Source organism: Amblyomma mixtum, chromosome 3, assembly GCF_055824585.1.
Source record: "Amblyomma mixtum isolate Tamu chromosome 3, ASM5582458v1, whole genome shotgun sequence".
Classification (NCBI taxonomy): Eukaryota; Metazoa; Arthropoda; class Arachnida; order Ixodida; family Ixodidae; genus Amblyomma; species Amblyomma mixtum.
This window is the reverse complement of record NC_143014.1, coordinates 86,207,031-86,227,708: the sequence shown is the minus strand read 5'-3', so window position 1 is coordinate 86,227,708 and position 20,678 is coordinate 86,207,031. Positions and strand designations below refer to the sequence as shown.

Sequence of the window (20,678 nt, the reverse complement as noted above, 5' to 3'; positions counted from 1 at the left end):
ACAGCACCCTTTAATTTCGAGAGCCACCCGAGGTCCTCGCCAGTCGATCACGCGTCCCTTATGGATTTATGACTGCGAGAGACGAGACCAGCTCTCATAGAGCTCGCCAGGCCGAACGCGGGACAGGAACAGGCTGTGTAGTTAGCAGCCGCCAGAGCGCGCGGGTAGTTTGAAAAATGTCTTCGCCATTTTTCATTCCGACCCTCCGCTCATTTGAAGTTCTCCCCCGCCGCCCGCCAGGCGGCCCGATGCGGCCGGGCCCGGCTCGGAACGAGGCCGGTGATTACGATTATGATTACTATTATTATAAAGATTTCATTCCGACCCTGCGGAAGGCTGTGAAGGCGTCACTGCCGAAGCAAAGGGTGCAGAAAGCCTGAGAGACAAAGGTACAATGGTCTGGAAAAAAAAGAAAAGAGAAATAGCTATGGCCGTGTATGATCGACCGCTTGTAGATCAGCATTGCTATAGCACTCTTTCTCTCCTCGTCTAAGTCCACTGGCTTTTTTTTTTTACGTCTTATTTATCACCGAGAACCCGCGAAGCTCCACAATCTGGTAGTCCATTTTGCCCCCTGTTGTGGAAATCCTGCGCACGGGGGGTAAAAAGTCGGCCCGAAAGTCGCCGAGAAAGACGAAGATATGACGGGGAGAAACACGCGTTTTCCCGGAATCGGCTCCGCTGATCTGAGCGCAACCGAAGTTTGCTCCTCAAACACTAAGACGGTCCGTGGCGACGCCCATCAGCTGGTTTTTCTTTCTGTCTCCCCTCCGGTTATGTTCTTGTTTCGGGTGGCCTGCCTTTCAGCCCGAAACCAGAAGCTCCCCTCCCCTGTTCACCCTTGCCGCCAGTCGCCAAAGTCGGCCTCCCGGGTGGGGTCCCCCCTTCCCCCTCCCCCGGTGTTACCCCGTTGCTCTTGATCCTCTGATTCACACTGTTCTTCGTATATAATCAGTATAATGATGAACTGAGTGCAGGATCCATAACACGCGCACGTACTTATATACGGCTTTGCTTGCACCGAGTTATTTTTGTGTCTGCACAAGGGGTTACACGAAAATGAATGAGCGCAGCGCGAGCCGCACGGAGAGGAAAACAAAAAAAAAAAAAGGGAGGCTATCTGCTGAAAACCGGGAGCATAAGAGGCAAGAGCGAAGAGATGTCGAATGTATGTAAAAAACGCTGCTATTGGGAGAATGAATTCAGGCTCCCGAAATTTATACGCGTATACATTTGTATGCACAGGGCTTATACGAATTTCTGAGAAAGGTCTTCGTTGGCGAAGTACAAGAAGCGTCATATATGATATCATCACCCTAATACCACCCCTTTGTTTCTTTTTTCTTCTTACTTAAACACGCCTCCCAGTGTGTCAACTGCTTTACTTTTGCGTTTTCTTTAGCACAAACATGAGCTAAATGGCTCCGGTGGTTGCAAAGAGCGTTTGGGGGAGACGAGGTAGTATCTTTTATCTTGCTTTTAAATCTCAGTTCGAGGCTAAGGCTGGCAGGCACACGTTATTAAAAGCGTGTAATCACTCTCCGGAAGACAATAAGGCGAGCTCGAAATGAGGCAGAAAAAAAAATGAGATAGAGTCATACTGAGGAGTGTGGTCAGAGAGCTCGGGCTGCACGACTTCAGTGACTGTATCTGTCGTTTCGTTTTCCCTTATTCATTTCCCATATTCCCAGAAGCCCCACTCTTACCACCCAAATAGCGTCGACAGTTCATTTGCTGGCAATGGCTTCTTAAAAAGCAGCGGTTCATGCTTCTTTTGCTTTGCCCGCGTGAACTTGATGGGCTTCCTGTTTTGACATCTCCCTACTGTAATAATAATGCATGGCTGTACTGCTCAGCCAAAGGAGAAAGCAGAGGCACTGTGTCCCGAGTCTCATTACTGTGAAGGTTAGGTTTCGCGCGTTTCTGGTACCTTCTCAATGAATGTGATCGATGAGGGCGCGTTGATCCGCTGCGGCAGTCGGGTGAGTAAACAACAGCGGTCGGAACCCGAGGAAAGTTTTCGGTGGTTTAATCTTAGCGGATCGAAGAAGTGTGGTCAGGCAGTTTCTCAGTACGTGAGAAGTGGTGGGTGACACATCACAGTAGTAGCAGGAAAGAAGTGAAGGGAGGGATGTTATGTGTATTACTATTAGGAAGTGCTTGTGCTTTTCGAAAAAACAGCCTCGCCCTCTAGTGAGGGTCCTGTGGGGAAAAGCCGAAATGCAGAGCTTGATTTTGATGGCAGTGGGCTGTTTTTCTGGTTTACTAAGTCCGCGTTCGGTACTAATGCCTGGTGCCCGGTTTGCATTACCACTCCCCAGCCACTCCGCTGTTTCACTGCCATCAACAGCCAGATGATCTAGAATCCAGATGCCATCTCATGCTCGGTGTTTTCTGAGCACTGAATATTTGCCTTTGCATTTTCGACAAGCTTCTTACGCGTCCCTGAAAATCAGTACATAGACGGAACGCCCGCGTTGTGTGGCATTGTTCGTGTGTGCTCAAGCGCAGCAGCTACGGCCAAGGTTTTTGTGCATGTATCCGTGGCATTGGACGTCTTGTTTGCATCCACATCTGGTCTAAGGATGGGTTTGTTATAATTTGAACCACTGTGATGCTGCATTTAATGCCAGTGGGGCTGGCGTCTACAAAGTATGTAGGCTATTTAACTAGCCTTGCAGACTGAGCATTGTAGTGACTTACTCTCGTCTTAACGCGATCCTTGGAGGCTGTACAAGCATGGAGAAAAATGACTGACCGGTGTCTCTCAAAAAGGTCATCTGTTACGTGTATTTACTGGAGAAACAGAAAAATGGCTTCGGACGTAACTGCATCACGAGCCTCCTTCTACAATGTGCTTTCTCTAGCTAGCCTTTTAAAGGTCTGGTGGCTTGATTGACGCTTAATTACAGCTGTGAGCTCAAAGCCGACTAGCTTCCTGCTAGAAGAAAGGTTTGAATACTTGCATGCGAGAACTGAGTGTGCATAACGATAACTCTAGTTCAGTCTTAAGTAACAATCTTCTGAACTAATCTCCTGGTTGGGACAAACGAACGGCCGAAAAGCTTTATTCTCCATCAGAGTACTGATGATTCGAGACACTCGGTGGCTGACCTGTAGGTTGATTTCGACCATCTTTAAAGCGCTGACGTTATTTATTTATTTATTTATTTATTTATTTATTTATTTATTTATTTATTTATTTATTTATTTATTTATTTATTTATTTATTTATTTATTTATTTATTTATTTATTTATTTATTTATTTATTTATTTCATTCGAGAGCAACGAGAATATTCTTGGGGTAGAGTATAGTTCGTAGAGCGCGAAAGTTGAAAACATCAAAACTGCGCGAGTCGCCCAGAAGATGAATATGCTTGAATGAATTGGTTAGATGCAGTTTCTCCGGTCTTGGCGGTCAGCTTTGAGTAGCAGTTCATGGTGTTGTGAATATTATGGTTCCAACTCGCGTCGTCACCGTGTGATTTTGTAGGAGTAAATAGCACGGTTAAAAGAAAGGGGGTCCTCTATGACGAAGATGCCGCATCGGCTTTGGAACTACAGGACTTTCCCTTGGTGTTTGGGTTATATGTCGTTTTTCTGTTATCTACGCCTACCGCGAGTCTTCAGTGATGTTACAACCGTTTTTTTTTATTATTATTGCTTGAACCCTCTTATGCATTGCCGGTCAAAATGAGCAAAACATTGCTTTGTCATGCACCAGCCATCAGACCGTCCTAGTGCCTACAGCACGCGCAGTATACTTAGGAACGAGGTTAGGGAAGTTGGTGCCAAGCATTTTCATTATCATTTCATTGAGTAAAAATAAACATTGAGCAAAGCGAGTGGTGTCATGTGATTCACCTCATTGAAAGGAAAACATTGAGCTTGTTTATGCCCTCCTAGATGCTTGACTGGATTGCATGACACAGCAGGCAGCTGAAACATAAAGCCAATAAACAATCGCACGTGTAGAACACTCGAACTATTTAATTGCCTTTTCAAAGGCTGATTTTGGCTATAAAAAATTATGAGGCGCGTTTAAGGTAGGTAATGTTATGCGTTCACGGGTGAGGCCAAAATCACTCTGCAGTCTGCACGCGACGCAAATCATTCGAAAACGTTATGGGCAGTGCAAAAGGGAATAGCACCACATTTTCACATAGCAAGCAAGCAAACCCTTTCAAAACCCATTAACGCACCGACGCCAAAAGCATGCAGAAAGTTCCCACACCAAAAGCCGTCAAAGCCCTCAATTTCCCCGTCCACAAACACAAAAAAAAGAAGAAAAAAGACAGGGAGTCTCAACAGCTCAGGTCAGAAGAACTGACAGGCTTCCTCGTGCAATCAAACTCAATTAAGAAGTTTTGCCTCTAAATGGGGCACAAATAAGTCCGTGTAATCAGCAGAGCGTAAACCGTGCACAAAAGCCGAAAGGCGCGGCTCAAAAGCCGCGCCGCAACCCTTTTATAGTTCCCTCGCTCCTCAGTCAGTCGGGATTAATCTTCACGCTCAAAGCGTGGAGCCGCAACGACTAAAACCACAACAGACGGGGCCGCCAAAAGCACCCTTCATGCCCCTGTCGTGTCTATACCAGGCGTTAACACGCACAGACGCGCGCATCGACACCTCCGAGGCGGGGTGAGCGGAAGAGTGGGCAAGCAAGAAAAAAAAGAAAGAGAGAAGAGAGAGAGAAAGAACACCAGTAAACAGAAAGAGGGCAACAAGCTTCCGTGCGCGCGGCTTCATCCGCATTCGGGATCCGGTAAGCCATTCGGGGTGCTCGGCGGGTTGATGTCCTCGCCGCGGCCGCAATCATCATCTAAATCAAGCGATTCGCCACTGCCTTTCGGTCAGGCCAGGGCGCTATACCGGGCCGATTACACACCACGCTAACGGGCAAACAAGGCTCCTTCGCCAGCGAGACAGACGCACGCGCGGCGGTGGCAAGGAAGGGTTGCGCAGGCAGCTTCCCTTCCGGCAACCGGGGTAGGTTGAGAGGGGAGCTGCTTCCCCTGCGCCGCCAACGACGTCGCCGGTGAAAGGGGGTGAGCCGGGCGCAGTTTTGTTTCTGCGGCGTGCATTTTTTAATAAGAACGGTACGGAGCAACCCCAGGCTCCCTCCCGCAGCGCAACCCCTTCGACAACAAGCGGCAACGTTTCTCTCCGTATACAGTTGTGCTCTTGCTTTGTATAATTGATCACGCAACGGGAAGAAATAAAGAGAAAGTCAAATACACGTATTATATTGCGTTCCCCTGCTGCCCTTTATTTTTTTCTGTATCAATACGTAATCCCGAGTGACAAGCGAGAGGAACAGCTCACGCCTGTTTCACAAACAGAAAGGGGTTGCTGATGGGCCTATGTTCTCCCTCTTGCCCTCCCATTATTTGCCTGTGAAATATAAATAACGCTCCTTAGTTTGCGTGCTTACAGGGCTCCGTCAGCGAATCAACAACAACACGGTTTGAACAATGCGAACGTTTCAATTGCCACAAGTACAACGAGGGTTTTTAGTGCGACGCTTCAGCACGTAAGAGGTGCTGACAACGCCCGTAATGCATCGTTGCTTGCCAGAACCAGACGGCGCTGTTGTGTGTGCACGCGCAGTTATTTACGATGGGCGCTACGCCGACCGCGGGCTGTTGTGGGACCCCAGCGTTGTTGCCGAGGTGCCCCTTCATGGTGTGCTGAGTCCTGGCGATTGGGTTATCTAATTTGACGGATGTGCTTCCGCATAATGACAGGTATAGCAAACTTATGCAGGTCAACGCCGTGACTTCAGAAAGGTGATGCGGCAGCTCTCGATAAAATAGGCTCTTAATGAGCTCACTTTACACTAACATAAAATGCGCTGTCTTGGCTATTTGCCGAACACAAAGAGAAATAGACCGTTCAAAAACAAATGTGGACAGCTCAGCATGTCGTCCTTAAAAAAAAAAAACACCCTGAATAGGGTAACTTCGTATGAATTTATTAGAATGCCCCGAAGGCTTGGCAAGCTCTGTTTTCAAAGCAGTACTCAGTCCCCTGCACGAAATTTGTAATGTGCTCGCGAAGCCTCTCAAACGTCACAGTTAACACTTCTACTGCAGGAACTAGCAGTATTTAAGCAACAGTATGCTTTTTATACCGCGAGGAACAATTTTGTAAAAGTGAAAGTTTCACGTTTTTTTCAACAAAAGCCTGTTAATAAATGCCGGTAGACAGGTATTATGGAGTCATTGAGCTGTAAAATTGTCTTTATTTATACGAAGCTAACATCACGACTGTCCAACAAAGTGAAACTAAATTGAGAATAATGCACTGTGCTTCACCGTACTATACCAGTCTAATAAAAGGTTTTCGATCCTATAAGAACCAATGAATAATGACTTTCATACATTGCACAGAGCTAGCTGATACCACCACGATAACTACTTCCCTAATAAAGACGGTCAAAAGCTTCTATTGCATTCATTTAGAGGCCCCGAGCGCCGCCTATACCTATATATGGACGACGCCACTGAAAGTCTCCTAGCGGTTGCTTTCGGAGCTACGCAGGGCACCGCGGTGTCCGACACTGATTCGTTTGCTATGAGGATGGCCAAAGTTCTCGGCTGCGATTAATCGTTCTTTCCCGGCTACCGCCAGTGCACACGCTGCAGCCTACAGCAGGGCAGGTGCCTCGCTCCGCTAGCGAGCATTGGCCGCTCGTTTCCGCGCCGCGCTGTATATGAGGCATGCGTCTCTCGTCGCGTACTGCACTCAACGCTAGGTCAGTCCCAACTGCGGCGCCCGCTTTTCGATGAAGGCGAAACGCGCAAAGGCGACGTGTGCTGTGCAATGTTAGTGTACGTTAAAAAAAACCCAAGTGATCGAAATTAATCCGGAGCCGTTCACCACGGCACGGCACCACGTTCACTGAGCGGTTTAGGTGTCTCCACAGAACGCTTGATTCAACTCTGACAGCTGCAACTACGTATAGGCCTGTGACCTTCGGCTAGAGAGCTGGTGTTCTAAAATAAGGAAGGGAAAAATAAAAGAGGCATTGAAGCGAAAAGTGATCAAAATGTACGCTACCGGTCGTGTTGCCGGCCGATCTTGGAAGCAAACGCATCTAGGATGCGTTTAGTGAGTATTTGAACATCCAACTAGAAATTAATTGTTGCTGGACATGCCTTGAATCTCGTATCGCAGTGCACTGGCAGAGGATGTTGTTAATAACCCCACGCAAACGCCGAGTAAAAGAAATTCACTTTGACACCTTTTTTTTTTTTTTTGACACGACAGCGTTGAAACGCACAGGGAGTGGCCGGTGCAGCCCACCGCTTTCCTGAATGTACACTTACTATGCCGCCACCAGCGACGTGGCTGTTGCTGTGCACGAGGGCTACACATTCCCTTCTGTAAAGTTACGCAGCGGCCGTCACTGAGCGACACCAGATGGAGTTAGAGGAAAGAAGTTCAGAACTGTTAGATGGGTATACCCTGCGACGTTGCCAAGAAAATGTAATTTTTCTGAAATTTAGAGTGCGTTGCTTGCTGCTTTGACGCGCTATGGGTAGTAATGTAATAGCTATGCGCAATAGCTGAATGCGGTTTATGACGTCGTTTACATTTGCGCTGACCCTGCCTGCGCATGCTGCGCGAATTTATCTTCCCTTGTTACTTCATTAATTTGACTTAAAGTGGCAACCTTATATGCTGCATGTATGCGTTTATGTAAGAAATAGCATTGCAACTTAGGCTGCGAAACACGTTGCATTTTCGTTAAACGCTTATCTGTGTCGGTTTAGTGCATTGTTATCTCTATGGACACAAGTGCGTCCAACCCGTCGCTGTGTCCAAAGAGGACGCGCCTCCGTAGGCGCATTCCCGAAAACTACGAGGTGTTGTAGTGATCAAGAAAAGAGGCAAAACGAGTGCGTGTTTTGTGACGGGGGAAGAAAAAAAGGTGGCAACTTGGAGAGCGGGAGAGGCACTCTTGGAGGTTCTAGAAAAGTGTCATAGTTGTGATCGCCGAATCGGCAGGTACGCTCACAGCTTGAGCACGATGCCACCTGCAGTGCACAAGCCTCATCAGGAGATTCGTCCTCGGCCCCACTCAGCCTCGCCGCCACGTGTCTTGCCAAAGAAGGGCCCTGGTCTGACTCGACCCCCCTCGAGTGCTCTGCATGCCACCACAGCGTTCGCGACCGCTCTCGGTCCCACAGAAGGGCCGCATCCGCGCTGAGCCGAGGCGCCTGTCGCAGCGTCCTCTCGGTCCTGTCGCCAACGCAGCTAGCAAATGACTTTCGAGAAATGACGCAAGCACGGCTCGTTCTAAAACATTTAAGCACCCTTGTCCTCATAAATCACGGACAGTTTTTCTCATGATGAGATTTCTGTTTGCTTCTTCATCGAAAGCACTTCCGAGCGCTCGCCACCACCGCCGCCGCTTCCTTCCGTTCATATTTTTTTGCTCCCTCCCTCTCTCTTCGTTTCTTCTTTGCGCACTTCACTTTTGACGAGGCTTTCCCATTTTTTTCTTCTTCCCTTCGCTCGCCGCGTGTCGCTGCGAGCGGGCCTGCATCCCCGCGGCACCTCGCGACGGCAGCTCCCGCTTCTGCCGCCCTTTGTTGCTCGCATTGTTTCTGCGCAGGCTCATTTAGTTTTTATGCGCGTGCGAGACCGCGGCATTCGCAGCACACTCATGCATGCATGAATGTGCCTTTCGCCCGCGCGTTTCTTTTGACTCTCATCTCCCGCCTTAGCGTGCTGCTCTTTCTGTGCGTTCGTTTTCTTCTCCTTTGCCGTCGTTTATTAGCGAAGGGGATGAGTTCTCCCTTTGTCTTTTATAATACGGCCTGTTAAACCTTTAGAGTATTTATTTTTTCTGTGATCACGAGCACATCTCCGCAATAAATCTGTATCTGTAATTTTTTGCCGCTCTTCTCGGCCCGAGGTGGAAAACAAAGAGCGCAAAGCAAACCCCCAGAACATTACTACTCAGTGCGTCAAAATATCTCAAAACCAAAGCACTACTCGAGCTAAATAGCGGCCCAGAGAAGAGCAAACCAGAAGGGAGAAAGGCGAAAACTTCGTGATTAACGGCGCCACGGAAAGATCTCGATGGGAAGAGGAGGTTGCAGGAGAGGCGAGAGGAGTGAGCTGCAACAAAGAAAGAAATTAAGGAAAAAATAATCTAACAAGCTGCCTATTCTTGATGCGCTTTCATGCGCGCTGTTTTACGTGCGCGCTCTCCTGTCTTCAGATATTTAGCTCTCTCAAATGCTTCCTTTGTAATCCGGTTTTTCGCGGACGAGGCCCACATTTATTGTATAAGACGCGAGCGTGCGAGTCTGGCGCCGCCCTGGATGAAGGCGTTTGGTAAGTTATAACAGATGACTGCTTTTCCTCTCGTGCAGGGTCGCTTCAACATATTGGACGCCTCCGAAATTTGATGTCGCCGTCATGATGCGAGGGTGTCGGGGCACTTGCGTTTAATTGAGCTCTAGAGAAACGGACGAACATCGAGAGCGGGAAGTGTTGAGAAGCGTATACCATCCTCACGGGACCAGACCCCACTCGTCGCGTTTTGTAGGCGCATACTCCCTTATTCCCATATGCCTAACTCTTTTTTTTTTTGTCTGTTATTCAAAGGAACGAATAGACCCTACCCTACTGAACCCTAGTGAACCCTACCCTCTGTACCCTACTGAACTACTAGAAAAAGATGTGACAACAGCTCGCAGTTTGCTGGGTCCCCAAGACATTTATCTAGCAGAGGTTCTCAAACGGGTCATTCTGTCCGTGCATTGCTTCTTGTGGCCAGCGTCAACAGGGTGCGTCATAAGTATCAAGGGCACAGGGTCTGCTCTATGAAGCTATCAAAATCCTCATAGGTGAGGATGGGATTCCCTCTCTCTCCAAAGATTTGAGCTCCGGGTGTGTCGTAAATGCTCCACTGCATAGCTTTAAGAGCAGACCTTTCGGCCTGAATATTTTTGACCAACCCTGTGCATATTAAGAGACACGAACACGTAGGTAAGTATGTCTGTTCTCCTTCCATATTGCTTGCTGTGTCCATCCTGGCTTGTGAAAAGCCGTGCTTGCTACCGAAATTTTCCGCTTTTAACCCGGCGGTTATAAACAAGTTATACACATAGCGGGTTTAAACATGTAAATATACACGTTTTGTTACCAGAAATATATGGCTTGAATAATCCACAAAGCGCTACTTTAGAGGACCAGGTATGAACGGCTCGAAGAGTCAGGGAAAGCCGGATTATTTCTTCCGACGATCAGGCAAACCAAATTAATATGGAGACGGGGCAAAGGCGTACTTTTGTTATTGCACTTTTGGCCTCCCTATTTGTTTGAAAAGAATCGGTGGCTATAACTGTAAAAACAAACTTCTAAATGTGCCTGATTTCGAAATATATAGTAAGATATCGAAGAACAACATAGAATTAAAAATGAAACTAAGCAACGGACTCAGTGCATGTATCTGTTCATCTGTTGTTTATATTGATTTTTATTCTGTGCTTGAATTTTATATATGCGTCGCTGCACCATTCGACATTTATTTTCCATCTGTATTTTGTTTTTCTCCTGCTTGTCGTTTATGCTCTTCTTGCTCGTGTGCATCTTTATGGTTTATGATCCTAATACGCACACTAAAGCAATGCCTTCTCGCAAGTAAATAAAACCTAAGCCTTAAAATAAACCTTAAAATAAATTTAAGCAAGTAAATAAAACCTGGTGTCCATCAGCCGCTGAGAGCGAGCAATGACACGTCATGTGTGCTGCGCTGTTTCAGGCATGGCAGGGGCGGAACCTGCGAGGTGCTGCCGAGAGGTCGAACGCAAGTTCAAGGTGCAGCCAGACATCGAGCAGCGTCTACTCTCCATCGGAGCCGAGCTCGTGTCGCAGAAAACCTTCGTCGACACTTACTACGACACGGAGGATTACCTGCTCTGCCTACGGGACCATTGGCTTCGGCTACGCAGCGCGAAGAACGCGTGGGAGCTGAAGTATCGCCGAAAGGAAGACGCCTCCTGCGGAGCGGCCACCGCCTACAGAGAAGAAAAGGGCGACGCTCGGATCCTGGAGACCCTGAGGACATTGCTTCCAGAAGCGAAGGACACCTCGCAGGTCAGGGACCTGGTCGCGAACGAGACCTTGCGGGAATTGGCGGTGATAAACACTGTCCGGAGAACGTTCAAGACGCCGGCAAACGCCGTCGTCGACATCGATGAGACCGACTGGGGCCTCTCGGTCGGCGAAATAGAAATCGTGCTCCACGAGGCTGACGCGGAGGCCCTTGCCGGAGCTGTCCAGGATGCGACTACCGAGATTGCACAGCTGGCCGCTCAGCTAGGTGAGTCACCGCTCTGACCAATCCTGCGGTGTAAGTACTCACCCCGTGTGCAGGCAATGTAATCGTACGGTAAAGGGGGAGGCATGCGCTGCGTGCGGTAAAAAAAAAGGGGGGGGGGGGGGGAGGGTAGTATTTGCGTTATCGTGCATGCCTGAGTAAGCACTGTATCTTCATCCGTAGCGTCGGCTTTTTTATGTCTGTGTATTTTTATTCTGATAAGGTTATGCTTGAAAAACGGGGAATCAACACTTTATGCTTAGACCAGGCGCTTTTGAGTATTCAACTTGGAAGCGTCGTCAGCATCGTCACATACGTTACTTCATTCACGGCTTTAGACAGGGGTCGCAATTCTTCAACCTAAGAGGCATAGCTCGGTCTTTCAACGTCGACGTCTTCGTGCCGACAACGTGACAACAGGGCATGGCTGTGCAAGCTCTGAGCAAGAGGAATCGCGCGTCACAGTCAGCGGCCTCCGCGGGGAGAGGCGGAGCGGCAGCGGAAGCACCAGGGAGTACTCTGGCTGTGGCGCGATGCAAGACGGCGCTCGTGCAGCGCGGAAGCCTGGGCAACGTGCGTCGCGCAGGCCGCAAGCCGTGGACACCTGCGCCATCGACCCGGAGCGATCATCATTCACCGGAACCGGCGCGGAAACCCAAGCTCCGCTGCTTGTTTCAATTACGGACCATGCCGGACGCTGGAGTTTCCTTTCGGCGCGCATTTTCAATTCGGGAGGGAGGCCTTTCTCTACGCTGCGGAGCCGCCTTTAATTGGTCGCTCGCACGGAATTCATTCACGGGCTGATGGCTGGCTGCCCGCCGTATCCCTCTGCTACCGTCAAAGAAGCCTCGTGCGTACTCGGCCCGGGCGCATTTAGGCGATTATTAAGCACTTAAGTCTACCGGAAGACACCGGAATCAAAAGAAAACTCGCATCGCGCACTCCTTGCCTCCCTAACTAACAATGGCGTGGTGCGCCAGCGCCGTCACGTCGACGTGGTTCCGTGCCGGCGCGCAATTCCGTTGCTCATTCAGGAGCCGTGTCTCCCTTCCCGGCTGCTCCATTCCTTCTTACGTTGAGAATCCGCGACAAAGACACTCGCACGTAACACTTCGCGCGCGGACATGGACCCGTGATTCGCTGCCTGGGATACGCACACTAAGAGCTCTCGGTCTCACACGTCAGGTACCGACGGATGTAAGCAACTCAAAAGAGGCTTCTTCCAGTGCTTGCGGGGTGCACAAGCCTCTACAAACGCGACTAGGGAGGGACGTTGTAACATTGGCTACAAAAAGTTCTCAGGCTATGATCTCTGAAAACAATGCTGCTTACAGAAAACACTAAACCCGTAACGGGAGCACAGAAGCAACAACAAAACGCATATGCTGCACTGGAGAAATATCTCAGAGAGTTTTGAGGATTAGCTGCAATTATGAAGTCAAGAGGTTCTGGCCGATGCAGAATCTCAAACATCCACCGATACAAAGTCCCTTTCAGACGCACGTGAGAGAAAGCGACTTTACTGGCGATGCGGGAAGAGACATTTATTGAAGAAAAAAGCTGAGAGATTGGCACAGCAACAAGGAACATCTTCATCTAACATTACAGAATAGGAAAGCAAAGGACGTGAAATAAAAAAGGAAGCGAGAAACAGGAGAAATTGCATGCTACAAAAACGCTGAAGCAAACAAGTGTGCAAATAATAAAAAAAAAAGCCAGCCTACCAGGCCCACCTGGACCACGTGACTCCATTTCGACCCGGACGTTCTTACGGCTCAAGACCATTTGGAAACAATTAATGTCCGTTTACAGCGGGTGAACGCGGGAGTTTTAGCTTGCGACATATACGCCTGAAACGATTCCTCATTCAGATAGAGGTGTAAAAAAAAAGAAAATTAAACCGGTTTACGCTCCTTCTGTGCTAAAATCCAATATAAACAAGAGAAATATTGTGTGCTATTGGGCAAACAAACTAGTTTCAAATATTCATCTGTCATCAAATTAAGGTTTCTGCACTCGAAATACACTCTAGGACAAAACTTAACGGGATGCGGGTTCGCGGAAAAAAAAAAAAAAAACTGCTGCGTTTCATCGCCACCCTGTCAGCTGGTCTATGCAACGGATGGAGCATGTATACCGACTTATGTTTCTTTCAGTAAGCATGACTGTAATTTTTGTATATTGTATAAAGCGCTCTATAAGCTTAAAAACTTTACGGTGTCTGATCATCACATAATCTATTTGCTGTATTACGGGACGAAGCTCGTACTTGTGCAGGCACGATGGAGCCCACGGACGTGAAAACATTTTATTTTCTATCTTTCCTTTTTACTACTTAGCCCTGCGTGAGACCGGGGAGGCAGCCAGATGTAATCAGTGGAAGCGAGCGACTGCTGGGAGATGAGCCTATTCTGTTTGGGTAGCTGCGCTTGGAAATGTCTCCCGCTGCGGCCGCGCCCCTTGTGTCGCTGGCACGCCTTCTACTCACACACAGGACCGCAAACGAAGCAGGTAGTGAGGTTTATACAAATGTGGCTCGGGAACCTTTTGTTTATATGCGGACTACAATGGTATCGTTCTCAAATCGAGCGCAAAGAAAAAGTTCAGTTTCCGGCGGTAAAAAAAAAAGGGGGGGGGGGGGGGGACGCAAAAGAACGCAGTCATGACAGTGGCCCTATGCGGAAAATCTGCGGGATCTTATGCCGGGCATGAGCGGAATTATCACAGCGCCTAACCAGAGACCTTCTTTTCTTCTCCGGTACGGGTCAGCAGAATAGGAAAAATTGTGGAGCTTTTATTGAGTCGCTGCAGAGGAGCATTCTAGCCTTGATCAAGCATGATAAGCGGTGAATTTGTTTGTTATTACATTTGCTGCTGGACTTGTCAGGATACGAAGCCCTGGAAACATCATCAAAGAAAGACATATTTTCGTGCCTTCTCTCCCTTCCAAGTGCCATTTTTCCACCCCATTCGGCAGCCTAGTATTGAGTCCTTTGCTGTGTACGCAGCTCATTGGACTTTTTCTTTTATTCACAGAAATATCCATACACTCATTCTGCATGCAGCAGTACACGTTACCAACTAGGAATTGTAGGCACTTGTTGCTTCGCCATTTGTACTGCATCTGATTACAACATTTTTCTTGTGGCTTCTATTTCGCATGAGCCACTCTGCTTTCAAGAGACTAATTCAGCGCTGCCAGTGGTCTTCGTATCTGTGGCATTAATGACTCATCTCACAAACTGGATGACAACAACACACATTTCCCGCTGTCGCACACTCGCATGGTCGCATGGTCAATGAGTCCCTTATTACTCATTCGAATCGCAGATGCACACGATGTGCTCAAGTTTCGAATATCGCTGACCATACACAAGTAACCAGAGTTGCTGCCTGAGGAGTGGTTCGCGCCAAAGTCGCTTGTCGCAGTAGGGGAAGGCGCGCAACGCATTCGTACACCAGGGTACATGGGATTGCGTAGCATCGAGCGTCAAAGAGAGAGAAGTCCGCCTCGGTCGCCAGGGCGCACCACAGTCGCGTCGATGTCGCCCGCTCATCCAGGTGCCCACGCGCCGCATCGCGGCCCCTCACAAATGGTCCCCACGATCTTGGAAGCGCTCTCGCGGGTCTGCTTCGCGTGGCCCCATCTCGACAAGGAGCCGGGCAAGAGGCACGCCAAATTGGAATCCGATATAATTCGCAACGCAACGCTTGACATCCATCCGCAAAGAAAACTCCATTGCGGCCCCTTTTATCTGCCAGCTCATCTCGGCGACAAGGCACGAGCCACCCGATGCTGCCACTATAATGGGGCCCCTGCCCGCGAACACAAACAAAGACACGCGCGCCCGCACGCGCCGGCTAGCGAGCGCGTTTCGCCCGGCAGTAATCGTGACAGAAATCATCAAGTCGGTCGCATGTCATTAGCAAATCGTACGCATGAGTGCATCTCCTTTGAGGCTATTTGTACTCGATGTGCCTCGTGGTTTTGTTGCCGCTGTTCTACCTGCCTGACTGTTGCCGAGTTTCAGCAGCCAACTTGTCCCAGATGCCGAGGAGCTGGAAGGCGACATTTCTGTGTGTTTCTCCAACTCTGGGCTCTTCCATCAGATAACAGAATGTAGGGACATCATTAATTCGAACACGAAACGCTGCACACAAAAGCGTGCTAAGCAGGGACAACTCTTTTCTCGAGCGGCTGCTGATAACAGCGATCGTACATTGCAGCATCTCATGAAACATGTCATTAGTCTTACGGGGCATGATGAAAGGGAAGAATGATCGTAGCAGTGGGGTAACAGCTCTCTTTCTCTTTTTATTGCCCGAGAGACAACTTTGACCACTTTGTACATAGTAGCGACCTCTCAGGTGTCGCAATAAATGAGCACACGGAGACTTGGATTTCGTTGGATTGTGATGAGCCACTCTCACCTTCCTCCAGACCAGTAGGCCGTTCTCTTGTTGAAGTGTGCACTTTGTTTCTTTATTGATTGATTGATTGATTTATTGATTGATTGATCCGCGGAATATATAATTTTTGGAGGTGTGAGGAGGACAGTTCCTCTCATCCTCGTGAGATTTGGAACGCTACCGATGCATTACCAGACACAGAGCATGGCCCAGAAGCAAACCTCTTGTGCTCTAAATTTTGACAATGGCTGTATACCAGCTGCCTTGGCGAACACATGCAAAAATCTCTTAAAATAGGGAGTTTGAAATAGAATGAAAATGTTTTAGGAACAAACTCTCAGCCGCGGTGGAAGTCATCAGGCACAACAAAAATAATCCTAATTGGACAGTTAATTAACATAAAATTAACGAACTCAAAGTTAATTAGCACAATCCGGAACTTGGTGCCAATGAGAAGTTCGAAGTTGTCGACAAGACGATGCCGTATTACTTTTTGAAACGAAAAGAAAAAAGCCGTTCTCTAAAGCTCGGCAGCGTGAGGAAATCCGGCGCTTTTCGCCACACGTACGCGAACGAAATTGCGAGCATGTGGCGCGCCGGAAGCTGGGTGCCAACACAAAGTCCGCTGATGACTTGTTGTAATGACTACGGCGCCAAATTCGAACTGCCTGCTCCATTGTATGTATAACATGGCATGCATTTTTTTTTTCTTCACTGTGTAAAAGTTTAACGATGGTGCAGTTCACGCGAGACATTTAGAGGAGGATAGGGCAAAGATAAAAAGAAGTCCGTAAGCGAAGCTGAAGAACTTTGGAGACCGCCGACTCACTATATGCGATTCGCAATGCACACACTGCTTTCGCCGGCGCTAGGATAACACTCGGAGCACCTCTGCTGGGGACCGCGAAGTGGCGCCTCCGCTTTTCTGCACGCCCCCAATTGAACTTACAGTGATATGAAAACGAAGCAGTAACTCTGAATACTAAGCAAATTTAGGCTTTTTAGTGTGTCAATGAACATTTTAAGCTTGGGCCAAAATTACAGCATTTTGCGGAGTTAATAAAGGGTGTTCGACGTGACGTAAGCAAACGGTATAAAAAATAAAAAAACGGCACACGCTGCGTGCTTGAAACACTATCAGTGTTAAAGATCCCTAGTGGGATGTAGCAATATATACTTTACTAGTGTATGTTTGGTTTGGTTTATGGGGTTTAACGTCCCAAAGCGACTGAGGCTATGAGAGACGCCGTAGTGAAGGGCTCCGGAAATTTCGACCACATCGCACAGTACACGGGCCTCTAGAATTTCTCCTGCAAAGAAATTCCAGCCGCCGCGGCCGGGATCGAACCCGCGTCTTTCGGGTCAGCAGCCGTAGCAGGCGATGGTCTTGAGTAGAGGGTTGAACAGTATATACAAGATGGTGCAGTGCTGGCCGCCACGATGAGAAAGATGAGAGAATGAGTCCCGGTCCACGAAGCATCCGGGCCGTAGGGTGCCAGGAGCTGACGGCCGAGGTCTCTGGACGCACCGAACGGCAGGGGCAGGGGGGCGGTGTCTTCACGTTTGGGTCTTGGGTCAGTGGGGTCTTGGGTCTTGGGTCCGTCGGGTCTTGGGTCGTCGTGTCGTGTGGTCCGGGCGGGGGACGGGGCTGGGGTGAGCGTCGAGGTCGGTTCAGGTCGGCCGGGCTGGGGCGCGGCCGTGCGGCGCTGACCAGGTACTCGCGGCCGAAGTCCACGGCAGGCCCAGGACGCCGAAGCTCCGTTACCAGGATGGCGATGAAGAGACCCCAGCACCTCACACCAAATGTTACGCGGCGGCCAGCCGAAGAATGAGGCGTGGTGAACGATGGCTATGAGACGGTTTAATGGCCGCTGGCCTAGCGCGAGCGCTCCGTCCCGCGCCACTGCCAGCTTCGTCTTCGTCACAATATATATATATATATATATATATATATATATATATATATATATATATATATATATATATATATATATATATATATATATATATATATATATCTTACTTCATTCTTCAAATGATTTAGTTTTCGCGATTTTAAGGAATGCCCAACAGTTAGCGAAGAACTACTCCCATGAACAATGTAAGTTGTAAAGAAAAAAAAAGTAGCATGGATATTCAAGCGGTCATGCATGCTTTCTTTGGCGTCATTATAAATTCCCTCAAAATCACACAGCTTCGACGGCACCCTCGACAACACCTCAGACGGCGCCACAACACAACGAGATGTTCTCTGCCTGTGGAAGTCCTTATTCCAATTCTGCAGAGCGGACGAGAGCCCAGGAAGGTTACTTTTTCTGGAGTACCGGCCTCCAGCTATGCAAACCGCGACAGCTGCAAATTATTCATCCCCAACTCCCGGCTAATGCAGCAAGCAAGAGCAACTTTTTTCCATTTTCTGGGTTGTTTGTGGGGGGTAGGGTAAGGGGGGGGGGGGAGTCATTTAACAGCTTCACAACACTCGAACGCCGCTTTGTTGCTCAAATGATGAAAGAATAGAGCACACTGTGCAATAGTTAACGGAGCATCCTCCTCGTCTGCTACTGTGATTTCGGTTGCATCACAAGGGTGGGCTTCAGGCCCACTGCTTTTCTTGATTAAATATATCAGTGATGTACCCGAAGAGATGTCGTCCAATGTACGCCTTTACGCCGACGACTGTGTTATTTTTATTTATGCACTCGTGGTTCATTTGATGTTAATATTTTGTAAAGTGATTTGAATTATGCGGCGCCATGGTTTGATACGTGGAAAATGCGCTTAAACATAAAGAAGTGCTGCTATTTGCGATTCACACGAGAGCGAGAGCCTTTTCTGTTGCAATACCATATTGCTGACAACTTACTTGACCGTGTTGATAATTATAAGTATGTAGGTGAATATTTCTCTTCCGACTAGTGATAGAACGATAATGTATACTGCTCAACTAAGAAGGCTAGTGTTCTATTACAATTCTTCAAATGAAACTTCAAAAATACTCCACCGACCGTCAAGGAAGCGTTTGACCTCACAAAGTGCTCGCCAAATTCTCCAATATGCTTGTTAATATTCGAAATCTTGACCAATGTCTCCCAAGTTTCTTTACATTCGGATGATATACCGGAATGGACAATTATCGTTCGTGTCGTACTAATCCATACGAAAGGGGACAAGCTAATTACCACTAATCACCGAGGAGTATCAATCCCTTCATTCAGTTGCAGATTACCTTAATTCCTTTCTTGCTAAAAACAATACCCAGTCGTCTTTCCAAAATGACTTTCAAAAGGAAATGTCCACAGAAAGACAGTTAAGGGAGCTGATGGATATGCAGTTGTATTCGGTAAATCAGAGCAGGCTTATCGAAATGTTATATTCTTGCAAGGCTTTTGACAGATTGCCTCGCAACAAACTCATTGATCTATAAACTTCAATGCACTGACGTCCTTAGTTATTTAGTTCATTAATTAATGGCTGCAGATCCGAGGGCGTCTTAGAACCGCAGCTTTCTGTTAATTTATGTTAACGATTTCCCAGCTGCTGTTTCTGAGCGTGCGTCGCTCAGACTCTTCATAGATTACGGCATTCTTCATAAGAGCATTGACGCTGCGACTGCTCACTACATATTAGAAATTCCGCTTCCGCTGTAGATCACTGGTGCGTTCAGTGGGATATAAGATTAGACCTAGAAAAAACCAACATCCTTGTGTGAATATCTCGAAAAAAAAAAAACATATTGGTCCCTTTTCTTGCAGCTTGCAAAATTATTATGTCACTGTGGTTCACACCACATATACGCAGCTACATATACATATACATCACAGCTACATCACATATAGCTACAAGTTAGAATATGCTTCTCTTTTATGGGATCCTTGCACAAAAACGTATATGGTCGGCTTGAGATAATGCACATAAAAGCGATTACGCTTATTTGTAACGAATTTAGGTGATTAGATTAAGCAAAACTAATGAAAAATAACCATATCTGATCTTCTTGAACTGTTATTAAAGAGTTAAGTTTCGCACAAACACGGCAGTCACGGAGTCATTTATTAGGATACATTTCAGCAGACAAACACGTTCAAGCGCCGGTTTTTGCTCGAACCGTTTCTGATTGGAACTCCTTCCGGCCGTCATTTTCCAGTCCTCAAGTTATATTCACGCTCTTGCAAAACATCTGCTCACTGATGCAGTCAGGAATAACTGTGAGGTTTTCGTGGAACTGTTTGTGGCCTCTTGAACTGCTGTAGTATTTTTTTCGTTGTGCTTATCCCCCTCCGTAGACCATAAATATTAGCGTTCCATGTTCTGAAATAAATAAATAAATAAATTAGGGAGGGCACTTAAGACTACTTATGTGCTTTAAATGCGTAAGCATTGTTTTTATTTTTGTTACTTTTATTTTTTTAATTTTCTTAACTTCCTTTCTAATGACACACCTACTTATTAGCATACAATCGTAAGGAAATGCACACACTAGGCCTACTTTTATTCGCTAAGAAGCAACGCGATTTTGTGGCCTATGGGCTGCGTGCTCGCCTCGCAGTATGAAAGCCCTGGCTTGAATTCCCCGCGCCTTCGGAAGAAATTTTACTCCTTGTCACGTGAGTTTTGGGATGCCGCTATTGCTAGACATCGGATTTCGTTGCCAGTGAGCCACGTAATGCTTTCGCATTAAACATCGATAGGAATACGCCAACCTCAACCGCTATCTACATATCCCCTCAAGAGGATATGTAAAATATTTCCGCCGTGTGTCTTCCGGCTTTAATTATCTTTCCTTTTGTATATATACCTAGTACGGTGCTTACATCACTCTGTTGAACCACATGTGAAATAATTTTCTACGCGTGCCCAAAAGTGAAAGAAACCAGGCAAGAGCTGAATGAGAAGCACAAAAGCTACGGCGATGGAAGACCAGCTTC

At 47.7% G+C, this 20,678-nt stretch overlaps 1 protein-coding gene across 14 annotated transcripts in view; it reads left to right on the top strand.

The window, feature by feature from the left end:
- LOC149350833 (thiamine-triphosphatase-like) overlaps nucleotides 1-20,678 on the top strand; it is a 663,235-nt gene that overhangs the window by 605,814 nt on the left and 36,743 nt on the right. For all 14 annotated transcript variants that reach the window (XM_089580006.1, XM_089580007.1, XM_089580013.1 and 11 more), the window contains one exon: nucleotides 10,786-11,346. In XM_089580006.1, coding sequence (XP_089436132.1) covers nucleotides 10,788-11,346 — 559 coding nt within the window. In that variant the 5' untranslated portion in view covers nucleotides 10,786-10,787. The remainder of the gene's footprint in view (nucleotides 1-10,785; nucleotides 11,347-20,678) is intronic.